Source organism: Aphanomyces astaci (assembly GCF_000520075.1).
Source record: "Aphanomyces astaci strain APO3 unplaced genomic scaffold supercont1.110, whole genome shotgun sequence".
In the NCBI taxonomy this organism is placed as follows: Eukaryota; Oomycota; class Saprolegniomycetes; order Saprolegniales; family Verrucalvaceae; genus Aphanomyces; species Aphanomyces astaci.
Window position 1 is genome coordinate 68705 of NW_009798373.1, and position 15356 is coordinate 84060.

At 47.7% G+C, this 15356-nt stretch overlaps 6 protein-coding genes across 17 annotated transcripts; 2 read left to right on the forward strand and 4 right to left on the reverse strand.

Annotated features, from left to right (window-relative positions):
• The first annotated feature begins 312 nt into the window (after positions 1-312).
• Positions 313-2430, forward strand: H257_17555. Of its 2 annotated transcripts, XM_009846378.1 has the most exons (6): positions 313-506; positions 554-938; positions 1364-1578; positions 1678-1785; positions 1865-2098; positions 2141-2430. In XM_009846378.1, the coding sequence occupies exons 1-6, from the start codon at positions 336-338 to the stop codon at positions 2339-2341; spliced, it is 1314 nt and encodes a 437-aa protein (XP_009844680.1). In that variant the 5' UTR covers positions 313-335; the 3' UTR covers positions 2342-2430. The 2 variants fall into 2 exon arrangements, with proteins under 2 accessions (XP_009844680.1, XP_009844681.1); XM_009846379.1 differs by having other exon boundaries at positions 1865-2430.
• A 347-nt stretch (positions 2431-2777) lies between these two features.
• On the forward strand, positions 2778-5024 carry H257_17556 (hypothetical protein). 7 transcript variants are annotated; one of them, XM_009846380.1, is made up of 8 exons: positions 2778-3077; positions 3142-3187; positions 3260-3368; positions 3487-3645; positions 3755-3939; positions 4015-4119; positions 4464-4588; positions 4749-5024. In XM_009846380.1, exons 1-8 carry the CDS (start codon positions 2794-2796, stop codon positions 4984-4986), a joined length of 1251 nt encoding a protein of 416 aa, XP_009844682.1. In that variant the 5' UTR covers positions 2778-2793; the 3' UTR covers positions 4987-5024. The 7 variants fall into 7 exon arrangements, with proteins under 7 accessions (XP_009844682.1, XP_009844687.1, XP_009844688.1 ...); XM_009846385.1 differs by having other exon boundaries at positions 4761-5024; XM_009846386.1 differs by having other exon boundaries at positions 3502-3645.
• Positions 5025-5498: 474 nt separating this feature from the next.
• Positions 5499-6291, reverse strand: H257_17557 (hypothetical protein). Of its 3 annotated transcripts, none has more exons than XM_009846388.1 (4): positions 6137-6291; positions 5915-6073; positions 5711-5858; positions 5499-5653 (listed from the first exon to the last, which is right to left on the reverse strand). In XM_009846388.1, exons 1-4 carry the CDS (start codon positions 6269-6271, stop codon positions 5601-5603), a joined length of 495 nt encoding a protein of 164 aa, XP_009844690.1. In that variant the 5' UTR covers positions 6272-6291; the 3' UTR covers positions 5499-5600. The 3 variants fall into 3 exon arrangements, with proteins under 3 accessions (XP_009844690.1, XP_009844689.1, XP_009844691.1); XM_009846387.1 differs by having other exon boundaries at positions 5499-5657; XM_009846389.1 differs by having other exon boundaries at positions 5499-5657; positions 5711-6073.
• A 120-nt stretch (positions 6292-6411) lies between these two features.
• Positions 6412-6919, reverse strand: H257_17558 (hypothetical protein). Its single transcript, XM_009846390.1, has one exon. The coding sequence runs from the start codon at positions 6777-6779 to the stop codon at positions 6429-6431; it is 351 nt and encodes a 116-aa protein (XP_009844692.1). The 5' UTR covers positions 6780-6919; the 3' UTR covers positions 6412-6428.
• Positions 6920-7113: 194 nt separating this feature from the next.
• H257_17559 lies at positions 7114-12544 on the reverse strand. 2 transcript variants are annotated; one of them, XM_009846391.1, is made up of 11 exons: positions 11944-12544; positions 11628-11879; positions 11327-11571; positions 10244-10471; positions 9868-10189; positions 9183-9358; positions 8698-8846; positions 7778-8096; positions 7555-7644; positions 7422-7499; positions 7114-7357 (listed from the first exon to the last, which is right to left on the reverse strand). In XM_009846391.1, exons 1-11 carry the CDS (start codon positions 12422-12424, stop codon positions 7190-7192), a joined length of 2508 nt encoding a protein of 835 aa, XP_009844693.1. In that variant the 5' UTR covers positions 12425-12544; the 3' UTR covers positions 7114-7189. The 2 variants fall into 2 exon arrangements, with proteins under 2 accessions (XP_009844693.1, XP_009844694.1); XM_009846392.1 differs by lacking the exons at positions 7114-7357; positions 7422-7499; positions 7555-7644; positions 7778-8096 and having other exon boundaries at positions 8582-8846.
• Positions 12545-12655: 111 nt separating this feature from the next.
• H257_17560 lies at positions 12656-15347 on the reverse strand. 2 transcript variants are annotated; one of them, XM_009846394.1, is made up of 11 exons: positions 15248-15347; positions 15183-15203; positions 14931-15128; positions 14778-14874; positions 14570-14721; positions 14427-14521; positions 14227-14278; positions 13762-13941; positions 13547-13665; positions 13276-13458; positions 12656-13214 (listed from the first exon to the last, which is right to left on the reverse strand). In XM_009846394.1, exons 1-11 carry the CDS (start codon positions 15339-15341, stop codon positions 12990-12992), a joined length of 1416 nt encoding a protein of 471 aa, XP_009844696.1. In that variant the 5' UTR covers positions 15342-15347; the 3' UTR covers positions 12656-12989. The 2 variants fall into 2 exon arrangements, with proteins under 2 accessions (XP_009844696.1, XP_009844695.1); XM_009846393.1 differs by having other exon boundaries at positions 13276-13467; positions 15248-15346.
• Between the last annotated feature and the right edge of the window lie 9 nt (positions 15348-15356).

The window sequence follows — 15356 nt, forward strand, 5'->3', positions numbered from 1 at the left end:
GCTGGCTGCAAAGCTCGTGTGAGCTGGTGCACTGCGAGCTTACCCCAGTAGGTCATTACTCTGCATGACTGCTTGGCCACGGGAGTTAATAAAACGAAGTAGTTTTAGTAAAACAACGCAAGTTTTAGATCAGCCAATGACAGAACGGTGGGGAAGCTTACTTTTACGTCGAGAGCAACTTCAGTTTAGGTTAAACTTTGGATGGTTTTAGGAGCTTAAACAACGGGCAAAATATGTGAAAAGCACAATACTAGCTAGTACTATTAATAGTATTAAAACTCCATGCGGACGATCCGGATAAAGATTCGAAAGGTTGAAGTGCGGGTGCCGCCACAATGAAGGCGGTGGCAACGGGTCGGACGTGGACAAGGGACACAAGCGACCAGCGACTACTGGAGCAGGCAAAGGCGTCGATGGTGGAGCAATGCGCGTTGGAGGTGGAAGCGACCAAGACGTTGCTCAACGAACGCCTGCGCAAGGAGCAGAGGAGGCACGCCAAGGCCCTCGTACGTGCGTCCTCATCTTACATGTCAACCTCACACGTCGATATCAGGAAGAGCGAGAGAAGCGAGCGGAAGAGTTCTGCACAAACTTGCAGGCCAAGTACGAGGATCTCATGGGCGTTCACGAAGTGACGTGGCAGAACCAGCTGCACGCGATGCAGCAATCCATGCACACGCTCCTGCGTACGCACATGTCTCTGGAAGACCACGATCTGATTTTGAACCAAAAGACGACCGCCTTGAACGACGCACATGCCAGGGCCGTGCAGCTCCTCCAAACGACGTTCGATCGGTCGATGGTGGAAGCTCAGCATGTTCACGAACGAACTGCCGAAGCAGCGCACCACGCCGCCGTGGTGCCTCTCCACGCAACGATTGCGGAGCTTCAGGCCAAATGTGAGCAAGCTCAGGCAGCCGTGGACGACCTGACTACGCGTACGAACGACGATAGTAACGATATGCAATAACTACGAAGATGGTGATGATGCTGCTGCTGTATTTGTGTTCATGTTGGATGCTGGCTATTGCCTTTTAATGTGAACCACAACCACATTCAAATTGCGACACTTATTACTGGTTCACGTCTTGTCCTTAGGTGGTTAACCTTAATCGACTGTAAAGATGACTGTTTATTATGAATACTAATGTGGATTCGATACAAATTTCCAGATGAATCACGAATCGACGCTATTGGCGTATCCATTTTTGAGTGGATTATTTGATTGGCTCTTGCAGAAAGGACAAGTATATTGAACCAATCAGAACTCCGGCGTGATTATTCAATATTGATTAGACAAACCAGGTTTATAGCGAATTCACAATATGTTGTAGCCAATATTGTATTTAGCATTCTATACTAGAACTGGCCAAGACTCGGGAGAGATACCAAAGCGAGGTGTTGCGGCGCACCAAAGTCGAAGCCAAGATGCACGAAAGCTGTAGACATTTGTTGAGTATGCGAAATCAGCTCAAGAAGGCAAGTGGTGGAATTGCCGAGTGGAAGGCGCAGACCAAGGACTGGCAACGTCAGGCGAGCCAAGGACAAGCAGATTGCACCGCGCTCAAGCTGACGTTGGTACACTGCTTTATGCTCACATAACAGTTAACATACATCAAGCCAGTACTACTGTAGTAGGAAGGAGGATCACTTAGAGTTCTTGATGTGTGGTGGTAGGTCACGGCGGAAGCCACCCACGGCAGCACGGTGAAGTGTTTGGAGCAAGACATTCGATACCTCGAGCAAGCCCTAGCAAAGGAAACGTCCTTGAGGGTATCTGTGGAGGTGCATGCATGCATGCATACATAAGACCAATTCAATGTCAAATACATCGAAGAGTCTATAGTATAGGTCTAAATCGTAGGGCCAACTGGCGGTGGCCACGGCGGCCGTGACGACGTGTGCATCGTCGAAAGGACAAGTGGAAGCACGGGAGCTCATGGCTAATCAACGTCTGGAGCAACTGCAAGTGAATTGGGATGCCGACGTCGCGCGCCGGACTTTGGCGGCGGCGGACGAACAAGACAAGCTCAAGCTGGCAAACGAATGCATCGACAAGTTGCGGGGTACGGTCATGGATTTGCAGCGAGACTCGCAGGTACTGTCAATGGAATTCCCTTATTTCAAATATATACTATAGGACCTACGGCGGCAATTGGACGTGGCGGTGGCGTGCAAAGATCAAGTGGAGGGGGCGTGGAATGTCCGTCTTCGAGACATCGAAAAGAAATTGCAAGCGTCAGATGTGGTTAACAAGGCGCTGCGGAAGGAGAATGCCGCGCTCAAGCAAGAGTTGCGCATCGAGCAACAGTTGTTTAAAGGATCCACGGCTCTCAAATAGGGAGACAATCCATGGGCCAATCATAACGCACGACACTAGTCAAGTGGCCAATCAAATTTCTCTCTTCAACGCTACGAATTAACTGTAAATGTGTATGTACTGTACGTACTACGTACAGTAGTACTACATATGTGCCTTCAATGTGAGACACTGTTTATAACATTATACAACGTACTATTAATAGTACAAAATTCAACGTACTATTAATAGTACAAAATTCAGCACAAACTATCCGATCGATGGAGTTGGTGAATAAAAAGCACAAAAGGCAACATTTTGGCTCAAAGGACAATAATATACAACGTAGTATACTACTTCGAAGTACAAATAACGTTATGAATGGACTTTCAATGTCCAATCTGCATAAGTTAACGACACTTTTGTAGCCAATCAAACGATTTGACGGTTTCACAAATACCACGTCGAACAATCCATTTTCGCGGGACAACAAAATGGAAGCGACGGCGTTGGCGGCCGCGACAATGTTAAAGAAGCCTGCTGCTGATGTTGTCGAGAATACTGCCAATAACAGTCCTACCAAACCATCTCAAGTGGTGGGGGAAGTGCCGCTGCTGGCGCAGATGCAACAGGCCATGGATCGGCTGGACGACGTGATGAAGCGCCAGGACGTCGGGGATGTGGTCGTGACGCGGAAGCAGTCGTGCCTGCTCAAAGACCACATCGAGCCGCGACCCGACTTTGCCAATGTCAAGTTTTCCCTCAAAAATCGCTTCAGGTGCTGCTTCTCGTCTGCGACGCAGTTAGCTAGCAAGCGTGACATCCGTTTTTTGCTTGTGTAGCCACTTGGCATCTTTTCGCAAGAAGAAGATCATTGAAAACATCGAGGTGCAATCAGGCAACTTCGCTAGCATATCTTGCTTGGCTCATATGGGCATTGGCATGGGCTACACCTTATAGGACCTCAAGCAAAAGTGTGTGGCGGTGATTGGACTCGGCGGCATTGGCGCGCTGGTCGCGGAAATGTTTACCCGTACTGGCGTCGGCAAGCTCACGTTGATCGATCACGGTACGTGTAGGGGTAGTGCAGGGACCACCAAGATATCATAACGAACAAACACACAGTACTCCATACAGTACGCTGTAGTCATGTATGGTGAGGAATATGATAGAGTAATCTTGTCAAGTCATCACGACAATAGGCGTCGTCAAGATGGCAAGTATGACACGTATGCACTACCTACCAGAGCATGTGGACATGAGCAAGGTGCAGGCGTCGCGGCTGTACCTTCGGCAGTTGAATCCCCATGTTGAGATTGAGACGCTCCACTGCAATATCAACGACGGTAGGTCAGCTAGGAAGAGTTAGCTAGCTAGCTAGTCAACTATCTAGCCAACCAGACAGCCAGTGAGCAAGCCAAAGTAGCTACTAACTTTTGAATGGGGGATATGTAGAGCTCGATGCTGAGATCTTGCTGGACGTGCTGCAAGACTGCAAACTGGACCAGTCTTCGACAGCTGACAAACCGAATCGTCATCATGCCAATCACGGAACCAGCACACACATGCAGTTCCGACTGCCCATGGACGCCATCATTTGCTGCGTAGACAACTCCATGGCTCGGAGTCGAGTTAACCAAGTGAGTTATATTCAATCAATTACTACTACTACTACAAAGTGTTAATATACCAAATTAACCTCTTGGGTTGTTTAGATTGCGCTGAAACTGAGCATTCCACTGATCGACGTCACGTTGTCCCCGTGCAGCTCCTTCATCACCGTTCAAACTATCCTGCCAGGCTACAGCGCGTGTATGCATGTACGTAGTAGTTCTTTATATAATATTATATATATATATACCTTGATAATTGTGAATACGCGTGGTTTTCTATGCACTATACTAATAGTATTGAATAATCACGCTGGAACTTCGGATTGGCTGAATATCCATGTCCTTTCGTTTGTAAGAGCCAATTAGATCACGTCAAAACTGGAGTAGCCAATCGATTCGTGATTCGAATCGGCCGGTCTGGAAATTTGTGCCGAATCCACCAATCCACCACAATAACGTTATCGTGATATATATATATTCTTGATGTTTGAATAATATCAACGACATCTCCTGTATCAAAACCATCATTTCTTCCTTGATACTTGTGGTAGTGTCACTGGAACGACAAGTATGAAGCTGAGGCGATGGTTGCCGACGCTGTCTCCCGCCAGTGCCCTGCCACGTTACCGCAATGCGAGCTCATCGCAGCGGGGCTCGTGTCTCAAAGCACCATTAAGTATGTGTTTTAATTCATATATATATATATAGTGCAGTGTCGTCTGTTTTTGCTGCACATTGCACTGGGGTGTGTTTACTGCTTCGAACCAGACTGGTTACTTTAAAATAAATTTTGTCATTATGTTTTTTTGTTTCTATTTTTTTATGTCACAGTATAGTTTCGCGCTTAGGTTGTTGTTGGAGTTTGGGGACCAAATTCCGTTTTACCGACTCAACTGCTTGGACATGGACATCAGCACGTTTTGGTTCAAACCCAATCACGAATGCAGTGAACCCATGTGCAAACTCAAACAAGCCGAGTACCAGCTAGACGTGGAAAAGAAGCAGGAGCTGGACACCCAAGCGCTGCAGAGAGCCCAAGCCCACGACGATGATGACGTTATCCATGAGTCTTGAATCAGTTATTAATTTTATAAATACATTTATTAAACGCATTCTTTTTATCTTCTTAAAAAGAGATTTTTATGAAACTAATATCTCATTTCTCAAATAAATAGTCAAATCATATTTTTATTCTTAACGAGATTTTTATTATAAGAGTGGGTCTGGATTTCACACACCCAATTTTTGCCCAATCAATATTCAAAGTAATTCGAAGAATTTGGTTGTCACCTATTTTTGACTGTCTGGATCAAACTGATTTCGAAAGAAACTCGACGATTCTCATTTCTTGCCAATTTTCAGAATAAAACGTCCGTTGAACCACTTTTTATATTTTGGCGAAAAACGAGATAATTCGCAAATTATTGAATTCTCCAAATTTTTGGTCCAGAGAGACACTTTTTCATTATTTGCCGATTTCTTAGAAGATCCCAAAATATCGAAGATTTTGGCATTTTCTTTGACATCCACCCTGAGAATTTCTATATATATATATATATTTATAATAAAGGTAGTTCCAACTTGCAGGTTGCTCCTCAATCGGATAGTTGGGTTTGAATTAGTATTGTCGTTATGGATAACTCATCTCGCGAAAACCAGTTATGATCGGAAGATATGCTGAAAGGAAGCTATCTCGGCCGCCTTGACTTTTGCGGACGCCGCTTGCAAAGCCACCAAGTGTCTTCCTAGAAAGATATACACATATGGATATGTGAAAGTGGGAGGGAGAGTCGAGTACGGAGTGTGACGATGGAAGTTGACGGCTGCTGATCGAGTCCAAGGGCGTGTGTGACATCGTCCTTTGCCAAGGCAAACTCCTTCTGCTTCATAAACGCTTGGCTCCGTCGATACCAGGCTTTCACGTTCAAAGGATCGTGCTTGATGGCCTGCATAGTATGGGCGCCGCGTATTCGTCAAATGAGGAGAGTTGGTAGAAACGTACCTGTGTGCAATGCAAAATGCACTTGGCGCTGTCGACGGTACTGCCTTGCAGACAGCAGGCCGCGATGTTCACGTGCAGCGTTGCAAGCACGGGACCCACTGTCATAAGCTCCTCTTGAGAGTACTGGCAAGTCTGCGGCGCTTCCAAGAACTGCAGCCCCTACGCATGTGAACTCGCTGCAATGAGTTCCATGTTGGCCATACCGCGCCGGTCTCTTCCTACCTTCTTGTAGTACCCTTCGGCACGTCGGAACTCCTTTGACTTGAAGGCTTCGTTTCCTTGGGCTTTGCATTGCGTGGCCAGGTCCACCTTCACCCCCACGATGCTTTGCTCGCCGATGGTCTTCGACAACTCCATTTTCGCCGAGCAAAACGTTTCTTTCGTCTGATTGGTTCGCTCGATTTGAAGGAACACCAATCAGAATTCACCCCGAACAAACATATATCGATTCCGACATATCCGGATACGATAGTTGGGACGTTCTTATATCAAGTACGCTACTACCCTGCCACAATCAAGAAGCCCGACCGACCATGAGCTCAAGCACCGGCGGCGCCAACACGAATGTGGCGCTTGGACGCAAGTTGATCGACGAACTGCAGCAGATGGGCGCGCAAGTCCCCGATGAGCTTCTAAAGGTCCAGGAATGGCTTGAAGTATGTGAGAAGAACGCGATGCAGATCGCATCCAACATCTCGGACGCGCGGCGGGAGAAGTCGCAGCAACGGCTCAAGGGCAACGAGACCCTGCTCAAGGACCAGAGCGACATGTTCGACCGAATCGCGCAAACGTACAAAAAGCTGGCGCAGGACGACTCGTGGATCAAAAAGTAATCAACTTGACCCCGCCACTTCTCCATGTCCATCTCCTCGCTCTTGTCGCCATCACAGCTCAAACGCTACTCCAAGTGTGTCGTCATCTGTCAACCACTCAGACCTTACTACACATGCATGCCCCCTTGTGATTCCTCGTCGTCGCTCGCTCCATCCTCAATTCCATTTACCCTCGTCGTCATCTTGTTGCCGCAAAATCAGTTTCGCGCAACTTACTACACATGGACGTACCCCACCCTCTATCCATTCCTACTCATCTCCATCCTTCCGAGGGGACCACGTAAGAACACATTCGAGTATGGACGTCCGTCCTCGTTGCGTTCCTCGCTGTAGTGTGCATGCATACATGCATCCTCCGTACAAATGGCCTTGCCTCATCACTCACTCGTTCATTTATATACATACATACTCCTTGGCTGGTTGTTCCTACTCGATCTGGTTCTTAGATAGGCAGGCACTTGGTCTCCCAGATGCGATTGCCCACATATTGCAATCGGAGCGACACATATCGCAACGCAATGCCTTGAAACACAAACGCGAGCAAGCTGTCCTTGTCCAGCATGTCCTTGAACCTGGCTTCTGTCAGCACGTACACAACGCACCGCTCCATCTACCACACACATTGTCATCCTCGTATCTTCTTTATCATTAGTAGCAGCATCAGCAGAGCCTACCGTGACCACGGTTGTCTTGCGCTTTTCCCCCGTGAGCAGACACAACTCGCCCACCATCGCCCCTTCGGAAACCTCCTCCTAGCCATTCATTTACAGATGCAACCTACTGCTGCCATCAAGTATTTCTTATTACCTTGGTGCCAGCTTCTTCTTCCACGATCGCTTGCATGCGACCTTCGGCCAACAACATGGCACATGAAGCTGCATCTCCTTGCCGCCACACCTATTGATTGCACATCGATATTGTTGTTAGAGTATTATGACCCCCCATCCTCCTCTTTTCATTTCTCGTTGATACAGTATATATATATATCATATCGTTCATTCTCCATATCTAGTACGACTTGTGTACCTACCTGGACATCGCCATGCAGCACTTGCCGGTCAAAGTACTCGAGCAGCTTTTCCAACACGGCCAGCGGCTGCGCCGGACTCAAGTTGTGCAAACGGGCGAGAAACGCATGCTCTTTAGGTAGCGACGGCTCCTTTTGCAGCGTCGATTCGACCTTGTATCGCCGCAGCAGTTCGTTTTCAGACCACTCGATCGCGTCGTTCAAGTCATCGGCCACGTGGAACATGGGCGACTCGTCCACGAGCATCACGCGAAGGAACCGGGTATACGCTGATGGAATCGCCGTAAACACGAGCCGGCACTCGTACGGCGCACATACATACCTTTGAAGCAAAATCAATCAAGTTATATCCAACTGTCGACAAACAAGTTTGTATAATACACGAGGCATCGGTCGGTTTAGACCGTTTTGCAAGTCTACAAGTCTAAAATCTAAATCAAATTAAACGCAGCATGTTTATTGTGCTTTCGAGTGAAATTTCATTGTGTTGTGGCGTGGGGTTTCTCGTTGGAATTTATTAAATCGATTTGATTGGGTACGTCAGATGAGCTCAACATTATTAGCCAATCAAAACCTTCTCAATGAAATTCAACAACCAATCAGATCGATTGTGGATCGGTTTGGTCGGCGCGATTCGACCCTTCCCAAATTTGTACTCTCAAATCGACAATATTTGAATAAAGAGGTAGCCTTTTAGTTGATTTAAAGGCTTCGTTTTGGATACGTATTACAAGCAAAGCCACTTGTGAATATCTTGGCAAGTGAAAAGAAAAAAAAAGTGTCAACTTTTTTGCCGTCTCAACCAGTCAGACCCACAATTAAATTTTTATAAAAACGATATATGGTAGGGTTTCCAAAGATAGTAGTTTGGAACTCGTAAAAACGTAATAATAACAAGCAAATTGGATGATTACGACACGTACTTGAGCTTGGAGAGACGATCCGCTGCCGACGAATCCATGGCCACCACGAGCGTAAAGTCCACGACGAGGCATTCCAATTCCGGGTATTTCACCATCAAATCGCTGATGTAGTCGCTTAGTTTGTGGATGTTGCCAAAAAACAAATGGCCCTATTGATATGATGATACACATACGATAGTCATATATCATGCGTCGTATGTAGTCGGTATAAAAAAGTACACTTATATATATATATCGAATCATACCAAACACCATAGTTTGTATAAAAAAGTACACATTGAAGGATATATATATATATACTTTGAAGGATATATATATATATATACTTTGAAGGATATATATATATATACTTTGAAGGATATATATATATATATACTTTGAAGGATATATATATATAGATCGAATCATGGCAAACACCATGGATTTCTCTCCAACTACTACTATGTGTTTGTACGTTTCAACTCATAGAGTAGTAGTGTGAGTACCTTCAACTGCACGACGTGGACATTTCGCGACACTTGGTCCAGCACCTCCAAGTCGGACGTGCTGCGCCACGCACTGCTGCGCAACGTCGCGGCGCTCATGCTGCCCCGCAGCGGACCCGCCGGCGCGCTCTGCGCCACAAACGCCACACATGCCAGAAGTACCCCCACCGCCAGACCTATCGTGGATTTCAACCAAGAGTTCCATGAGTGATACATTGATTCAAACTATACAACAGCATGGATGATGGTATATATACTGCATACTCGTACTATAGTAGGTCAAAAAATGTTCCCAATCTACAAGGATATCTCATAACTCCATCGCACATCAAAAAGAGTGCAAACTGTCTGTGGGTAGATAAATAAATAAATTTACTTATTTATTTATTTACCCACTATATATAATAAATATATATATATTGGCACTAATAAATATATATGTATCGGCGCATAGGTGGTCAAAACATCAAGTACGTCGTTCGTAGGGATGATGCTGGTAACTCGACATTCAAACTCGACGTCAACAGTGTAAGCAGTGGGTATATAAATATATAGATAGATAGATACATTGGCCCATACTTGATCACACGATCAAGTACGTCTACGGAAATGTTGCTACAGGTAACAAACTCGGACATGATTCAAAGGGCGCTACATAACATGCGTCGACACTTGGTTTGCATACCTTCGTTCATGCCCCAGAACGTCATAGTAAGTGCAATGACCCACACAGTGGCATATTCCAATCGATCGAGCTCTGCGTACGTGTCCACCACTGCTTCCTTGCACAAGTCCAACCCAACGTGCACCATCAAGCACCCCGCCATGCACCGCGGGACGTACGCGACGATGCCGGGGCCGGCAAAGAACAAGATGCTGACAAACACCCCGATGAGCACCGACTGCAGCCGGCCGCCGCCGCCGCATTTATAGTAGAGCGCCGATGTCGAGTAGCACAAGTAGTTTTGCACACTGCCCACGAGTCCGCCAAGGGTATTGGAGATGCCCTATAGGAATACCACCATCAGGAGGATGACGTGGGTACTTTTTAGTTGTTTTACATGTGCTTTGAGCTCTTCGTTTATATCGCACTCGTGGCCCGTGGTGAGACTGAGGGATGGGATGTTGATTGGCACGTGCATGAGACTGAAGATGCTCAGCCCTACTAACGTCCCAAATTGCTTGGGAATCACCGACCACTCGACCAGGGTAAAGTCGTAATGCGACCACATCGAATAGAACGGCACTTCGGGCGGCCGTTCAAAGAACCAGTTGTGCTGTCGGGCTGTCTACAGAGGTAAGTAAGCATCGTCGTTAGGAACGTTCGAGAGCGAGGAACGGGGGAAGGTCGCCGCTTCGTCTAGTGCTGTCCACATTCATATGTGACCGCGACACAAAACATATATAACATTGGGCTCAAATGTGCCAAGGTTGGGGGAAATCGCCAACAACATAATCGAGCAAAGAATGTTGATTGGCTAAAAAGTATGACGGGTGCAAAAGATGATTGGCTAATGTTGTTAATCAAAGATACCTCTGAAACGTAGTGTTTTATATGCGATTTCGCAGGTCCGCTGAGTGTTTCGCGGGTTCATGCCCGAGGAAAGATGGAGAAAAAAGTACACAAGTACCTACGACCTTTTCAATGGACTCGACATAAATTGCCACACAATTCGACTTGTACAGCTAGGTAGCTGCATATGAACTTGATGTATATATGTTATGTTGATTCTAAACTGGATGAATCGACACAACCAAATATAATGTACAGAAGAATTGAGCCAATCAGATTGATGGACAACCTCAGTTCAACACATCAACATTAGACTTGGCATGTGACGACTGCAAGTCGTGTGCTTGCCTGATAAGCCACACATACAAAATTCAGTATAATAGTACGTACTACTGATAAGCCGTACATACAAAACTCAGTATAATAGTACTACTGGATATGTCATACATACAAAATTCAGTAGAATAGTACGACCTGCTTGCCTGGATAGAAGTTATGTATACAAAATTCAGTATAATAGTGAATTTTGCCTGGATAAGCCGTACATACAAAATTCAGTATAATAAAAGATCGATTGATGGAACAGACTCCCCCAAATCCACAGGAGGTTGGGTGCAAGACACAATACTACCTCGATGGGAATCCCGGCAAGGACAAGCACGATGTAAAACAACGGCACGATCGAGACAAAGTAGAACGGGGAGAAGAGCGGCGACTTGGCGAAGCGCAGACACACGCCCAAGACACCCACGAGCACCACCGACACGATCCACAGATACAACACGTCGGGCTGGGCCAGGCGAACGAGGCCGCTCCATGTCCACTCGACCGTGACGCCCGTGGCATTTTGAAGTCCGTTTTGGACCACGAAGATGCCTACGAGGGGACAACACTCAGCACAAACGAACGAACGATAGAAAGGACAGACGGACCGATGCCGCCGATGGCGCCGATGATGATGTGCTTGGGGAAGAGGTAGATGACCGAGCCGAGCTTAAAGTACCCGAGCGCGTAAAACATGACCCCCACGACGACAGACGACAGCGCGTACGTGACGAGGATGGTCGGGAGGGCTTTGGGGGACGTCGCGCCCACTTCGGAAATGATCGACATGGACAACGTGTGCATGAACGGAACGTTCTCCACCATCATCATGCCCACGGAGCAGTCGAACGAGCTGCGCACTAGATGATTGATGATGTCAGAAAATGAAAAAAGATGCGTTGGATGTATGAGTACAGTACATACGAGCAAACACAAATTGGCAGATGAACGTCGTGAGCAGAAACATTTGGATGCCGATGGCGCGCGGCGCGGGCAGTTCGGTCCATTCCAGCGGAAAGAACGACAACCCAAACGGAATCGAGATCATTAAATTCAACACGACGGCAATCAACACGCTTGGCAGCGATTGCAGGATCGCGCGCGGGGAAAAGTCGTCGGCGGTCGCGTTATAACTGAGGAGCGACCCATCCATGCTCATTTTTGTCTGGGACAACGCTTGACTGGACGGCGCAGCCATGGTGGGGTCGTACTCGCGGCGGAGAGGGGGGGCTTTGAACAACCCACCCGCCTTTGTGTTGCGGCGCGGCACCTGCATGTGGCGCATTTCGATCGCTGTGAGGTCGGGCAGCGACACTGCCACGTCGGTGGCGACGGGAGATGTCTCGGCGACGGAGTTGGAGAGACGGATCAACGACGACCGCTCGGTCGGGGAGGACGTCGTCATGGACGCGCCGTTTCGGAGTAAAAAAGGCGACGGCGGCGATGGAAAAGCCAAAATGCGACGGGAGGATTATTCCCCGTGACAGTTTTTTGTCGTCGACGACGGCGTTATCCGGATACCACATCCATGGATGTTATGGGCATTCAAATCCCAAATGGTTTTGTAAAAAGTCCACTTCCGGCGTATCCGGAAAACCCATCGACGCACTTCAACTTTGGTACAAGCGTGCATGGGAGATGTGTGTGTGGCGTCGGGGTCCATTCAAGTGAGGTGTCTGTCGTAAGTGAGGTGTCTGTCGTATACAACCATATGCCACTTCGCGACACTTGTCATCGTTATGGTTGGGCATGTCACATGAAGTCAACTGTAGGGGCAAGTCGATGGTTGGGCAGTGTACACTGACTGTATCGCCATCTGCGGCAGCGAAATAACATTGGGACCGAATATGGTGAATGATCGTGAGTGTGCGACAATCACCCGTAGCGTTATCGCGAGGATGGGTGGTCGACAGGGTCTTGGTGTTTCGAAGCTCCATCCAAGGTATGTCCTGCCGCCACACGTGCGAGCGTCACCCATGCTGATCGTCGTCGTTGTCGTAGCCAATGTCTTTCCAGTTGAGCAGCCGCAGCCGCCGCGGGACAATGAGTTTCGAGCCGAGTATGACTTCGGACAGCACAAACTTGAATTTTTCTCGCTTCATGGTGATGCGGTTGAAGTCGGTGATGCTGAGCACGTCCAGCGCCCACAGCGCCTGCTGAGCCAAGTCTGGTGTCGTCCAGTCTGTCAGCTTTGTCTAGGTATCGCAACCAAGGTAGTTAGCATGGTTGCACTAGTTCCCATATGGAGGGGTGAACCTTTTCCGCGCTTGTGGCGGCTTCGTCTGTCGCGACTTGGTTGCCCGACGCGTTCAAAATATCTCGAGTGGATTGCATACTACTACTAGTAGTATTACTAGTTGCATGAACCACAGGGATGATTTTCTTGACCGGCGGGCGACGAGACCGTGAGCTCCCATGTTTAGGTCGGAGGAGTTGCTGCTGCGAGTACTTTTATGCGTGAGTGTCCACATATACTCAAGATAGATAGATGATGCCTGTCTGTACCAAGCACTTGTTCGTAACTTACCGCGCTTGAAGTTTCGGACGGCGTCGGCGCCAAGTTTGTGTAAAATCCGCGACACGTTTTGAGCAACTTGATCGCGGCTTGGACGCCCCCGTGCTGACCAATCACCTTGGCGAGTGTTTCTATATACTCGATGTTTCTCACACGACTGAACCTTGTCACATATGGAACTGGAAGGGTGCAGAAGGGGGTTGGTTGCATGAAAGAGTGTTAAGTACCATCATGAGGAACCCCGTTTTCATCGTTTTGCTTCAACACATGAGGAGGTACCAGCACCAGAAACAGCCGACATGCATGCGCATACAGGTCGAAATATGTTTCTGGGAACGCCGCTAACGCCGCGCCCACTGCCGGCACGACCTGGAGGACAAGCACATCGGATTTGCATTGCGCCAAGTCTAAGCGACAAGCATAAGCATGATATGTCGCTTTGGTTGGTGTGGCTGCTCCAGCCTCGAGTCAGTTCAGTTTGCATATCTCTATAAAACTTCCAAAATTCGCGTGGTTTCACTAATCAATATTGAATCGCGCTGGAGTTCTGATTGGCTGACTATACTTTCCTTTCTGTAAGAGCCAATCAAATCCACTCAAAATTGGATTAGCCAATAGCGTCGATTCGACGAGGTCTGGAAATTCGTACCGAATCCACAATACTTCAAAGTACTACTAGTAACTACTAGTACCTGTGTATTGCCCAAATAGATACGACAGACGCTTGATGCCTGCCAGTTGCACCTACGTGTACAGACGAGATGATCATGCGATGGTGTAATAACCAGTCTTGTTGAAAAAGTATATATCGAATAAGTACGTGCAAGTTTACCAAGATAGGTAAAGATCGAATAGTATGCACACTAGTAGTAGGTACTAGTAGGTACTGTACCACATCCGAGTCTGAAAAGTCTGTGATGACTTCGACGGCGATGGCAACTGACGCATTTTCCAGCCTTTTAACCGATTGGTCGCCGCCAAACACGTCTAATGAGTAGTATGTATTGAGTACTTCGGTACTGAGTACTTCAGTACTTTTGAAAATCGCCTTGACGTCTTTTCGAATGAATGTGTCGAGGGGATTCTCGTCCACGACGCGATTGAGCGCGGCGATGGCGGAACTGCCCATGACGTACTTTCTCACGTCGTCGATGACGGTGATCATGCGCAGACATCGCAAGGACATTCTACATCGAGATCCTTAATGCAAGGGACACACACTTCCAAACACGATGTACATTACCGTAGCAGGGACACCCGATATCGCTCCAAGTCGACGGATCCCACGGGGTCGTAAAAGTCAGGGAATGGCTCTGGCGTGCGAAACCTCGCAAAGTACCCTAATGCATATCAACAGGGGCTCAGCATATTCATCACGGAATCGTTCAACGTGTACGCTTCTTTGTGTCGAATTCGGGCGCTGGAACCATGGTCGCGTAGGTTTCCACGGCGGCAAGGAGGATGTTGATGGCATCTTCGTTCTCGGCCACGAGCTCCACTTCCGTAGATACGTCGGTCTCAAACTCCTTGATGCGATCAAGGAACTCTGGGTTGTCTCGGTCTTTGGGTGTGATCCCTTCTCCTTCCTCGCACACTACATCAAGGCCTTAACAAGCCACATTCACATGTCGTCTTGATAGAGGCCTACGTTCCAAAAAGAACCGAACGACTGCGCACATGTTAACAAGATGAAGAGAATGGACGTGACGCTACCGGATAGATGGGGCTCCAGTAGATTCGGGTAGTCAAATGCTATCTTCACGTGGGCCTTAATGTCGGCACGGAGCATCGAGATGGACCCGCCCATCGTGGTTGACGGTTA

Excerpts from the sequence above, each read along its gene's own strand:
- H257_17559 (XM_009846391.1), bottom strand. The coding sequence starts at position 12,424 with ATGACGACGTCCTCCCCGACCGAGCGGTCGTCGTTGATCCGTCTCTCC. Across the intron at positions 11,880-11,943 it reads CTGCCAATTTGTGTTTGCTC|TGCGCAGCTCGTTCGACTGC; the intron begins GTATGTACTGTA and ends TCAATCATCTAG. Across the intron at positions 7,645-7,777 it reads TGCTGCATGGCGATGTCCAG|GTGTGGCGGCAAGGAGATGC; the intron begins GTAGGTACACAA and ends TGCAATCAATAG.
- H257_17558 (XM_009846390.1), bottom strand. The coding sequence starts at position 6,779 with ATGGACATGGAGAAGTGGCGGGGTCAAGTTGATTACTTTTTGATCCAC.
- H257_17557 (XM_009846387.1), bottom strand. The coding sequence starts at position 6,271 with ATGGAGTTGTCGAAGACCATCGGCGAGCAAAGCATCGTGGGGGTGAAG. Across the intron at positions 6,074-6,136 it reads CCGAAGGGTACTACAAGAAG|GGGCTGCAGTTCTTGGAAGC; the intron begins GTAGGAAGAGAC and ends TCACATGCGTAG. Across the intron at positions 5,658-5,710 it reads AACTTCCATCGTCACACTCC|GAAGACACTTGGTGGCTTTG; the intron begins GTACTCGACTCT and ends ATATCTTTCTAG.
- H257_17555 (XM_009846378.1), top strand. The coding sequence starts at position 336 with ATGAAGGCGGTGGCAACGGGTCGGACGTGGACAAGGGACACAAGCGAC. Across the intron at positions 507-553 it reads GGAGGCACGCCAAGGCCCTC|GAAGAGCGAGAGAAGCGAGC; the intron begins GTACGTGCGTCC and ends CGTCGATATCAG. Across the intron at positions 939-1,363 it reads CGTGGACGACCTGACTACGC|AACTGGCCAAGACTCGGGAG; the intron begins GTACGAACGACG and ends ATTCTATACTAG.
- H257_17560 (XM_009846393.1), bottom strand. The coding sequence starts at position 15,341 with ATGGGCGGGTCCATCTCGATGCTCCGTGCCGACATTAAGGCCCACGTG. Across the intron at positions 15,204-15,247 it reads ACTGGAGCCCCATCTATCCG|TCGTTCGGTTCTTTTTGGAA; the intron begins GTAGCGTCACGT and ends ACATGTGCGCAG. Across the intron at positions 14,522-14,569 it reads CGTCAAGGCGATTTTCAAAA|ACGTGTTTGGCGGCGACCAA; the intron begins GTACTGAAGTAC and ends ACTACTCATTAG.
- H257_17556 (XM_009846380.1), top strand. The coding sequence starts at position 2,794 with ATGGAAGCGACGGCGTTGGCGGCCGCGACAATGTTAAAGAAGCCTGCT. Across the intron at positions 3,078-3,141 it reads TCCCTCAAAAATCGCTTCAG|CCACTTGGCATCTTTTCGCA; the intron begins GTGCTGCTTCTC and ends TTGCTTGTGTAG. Across the intron at positions 4,589-4,748 it reads GTGTCTCAAAGCACCATTAA|TTTCGCGCTTAGGTTGTTGT; the intron begins GTATGTGTTTTA and ends GTCACAGTATAG.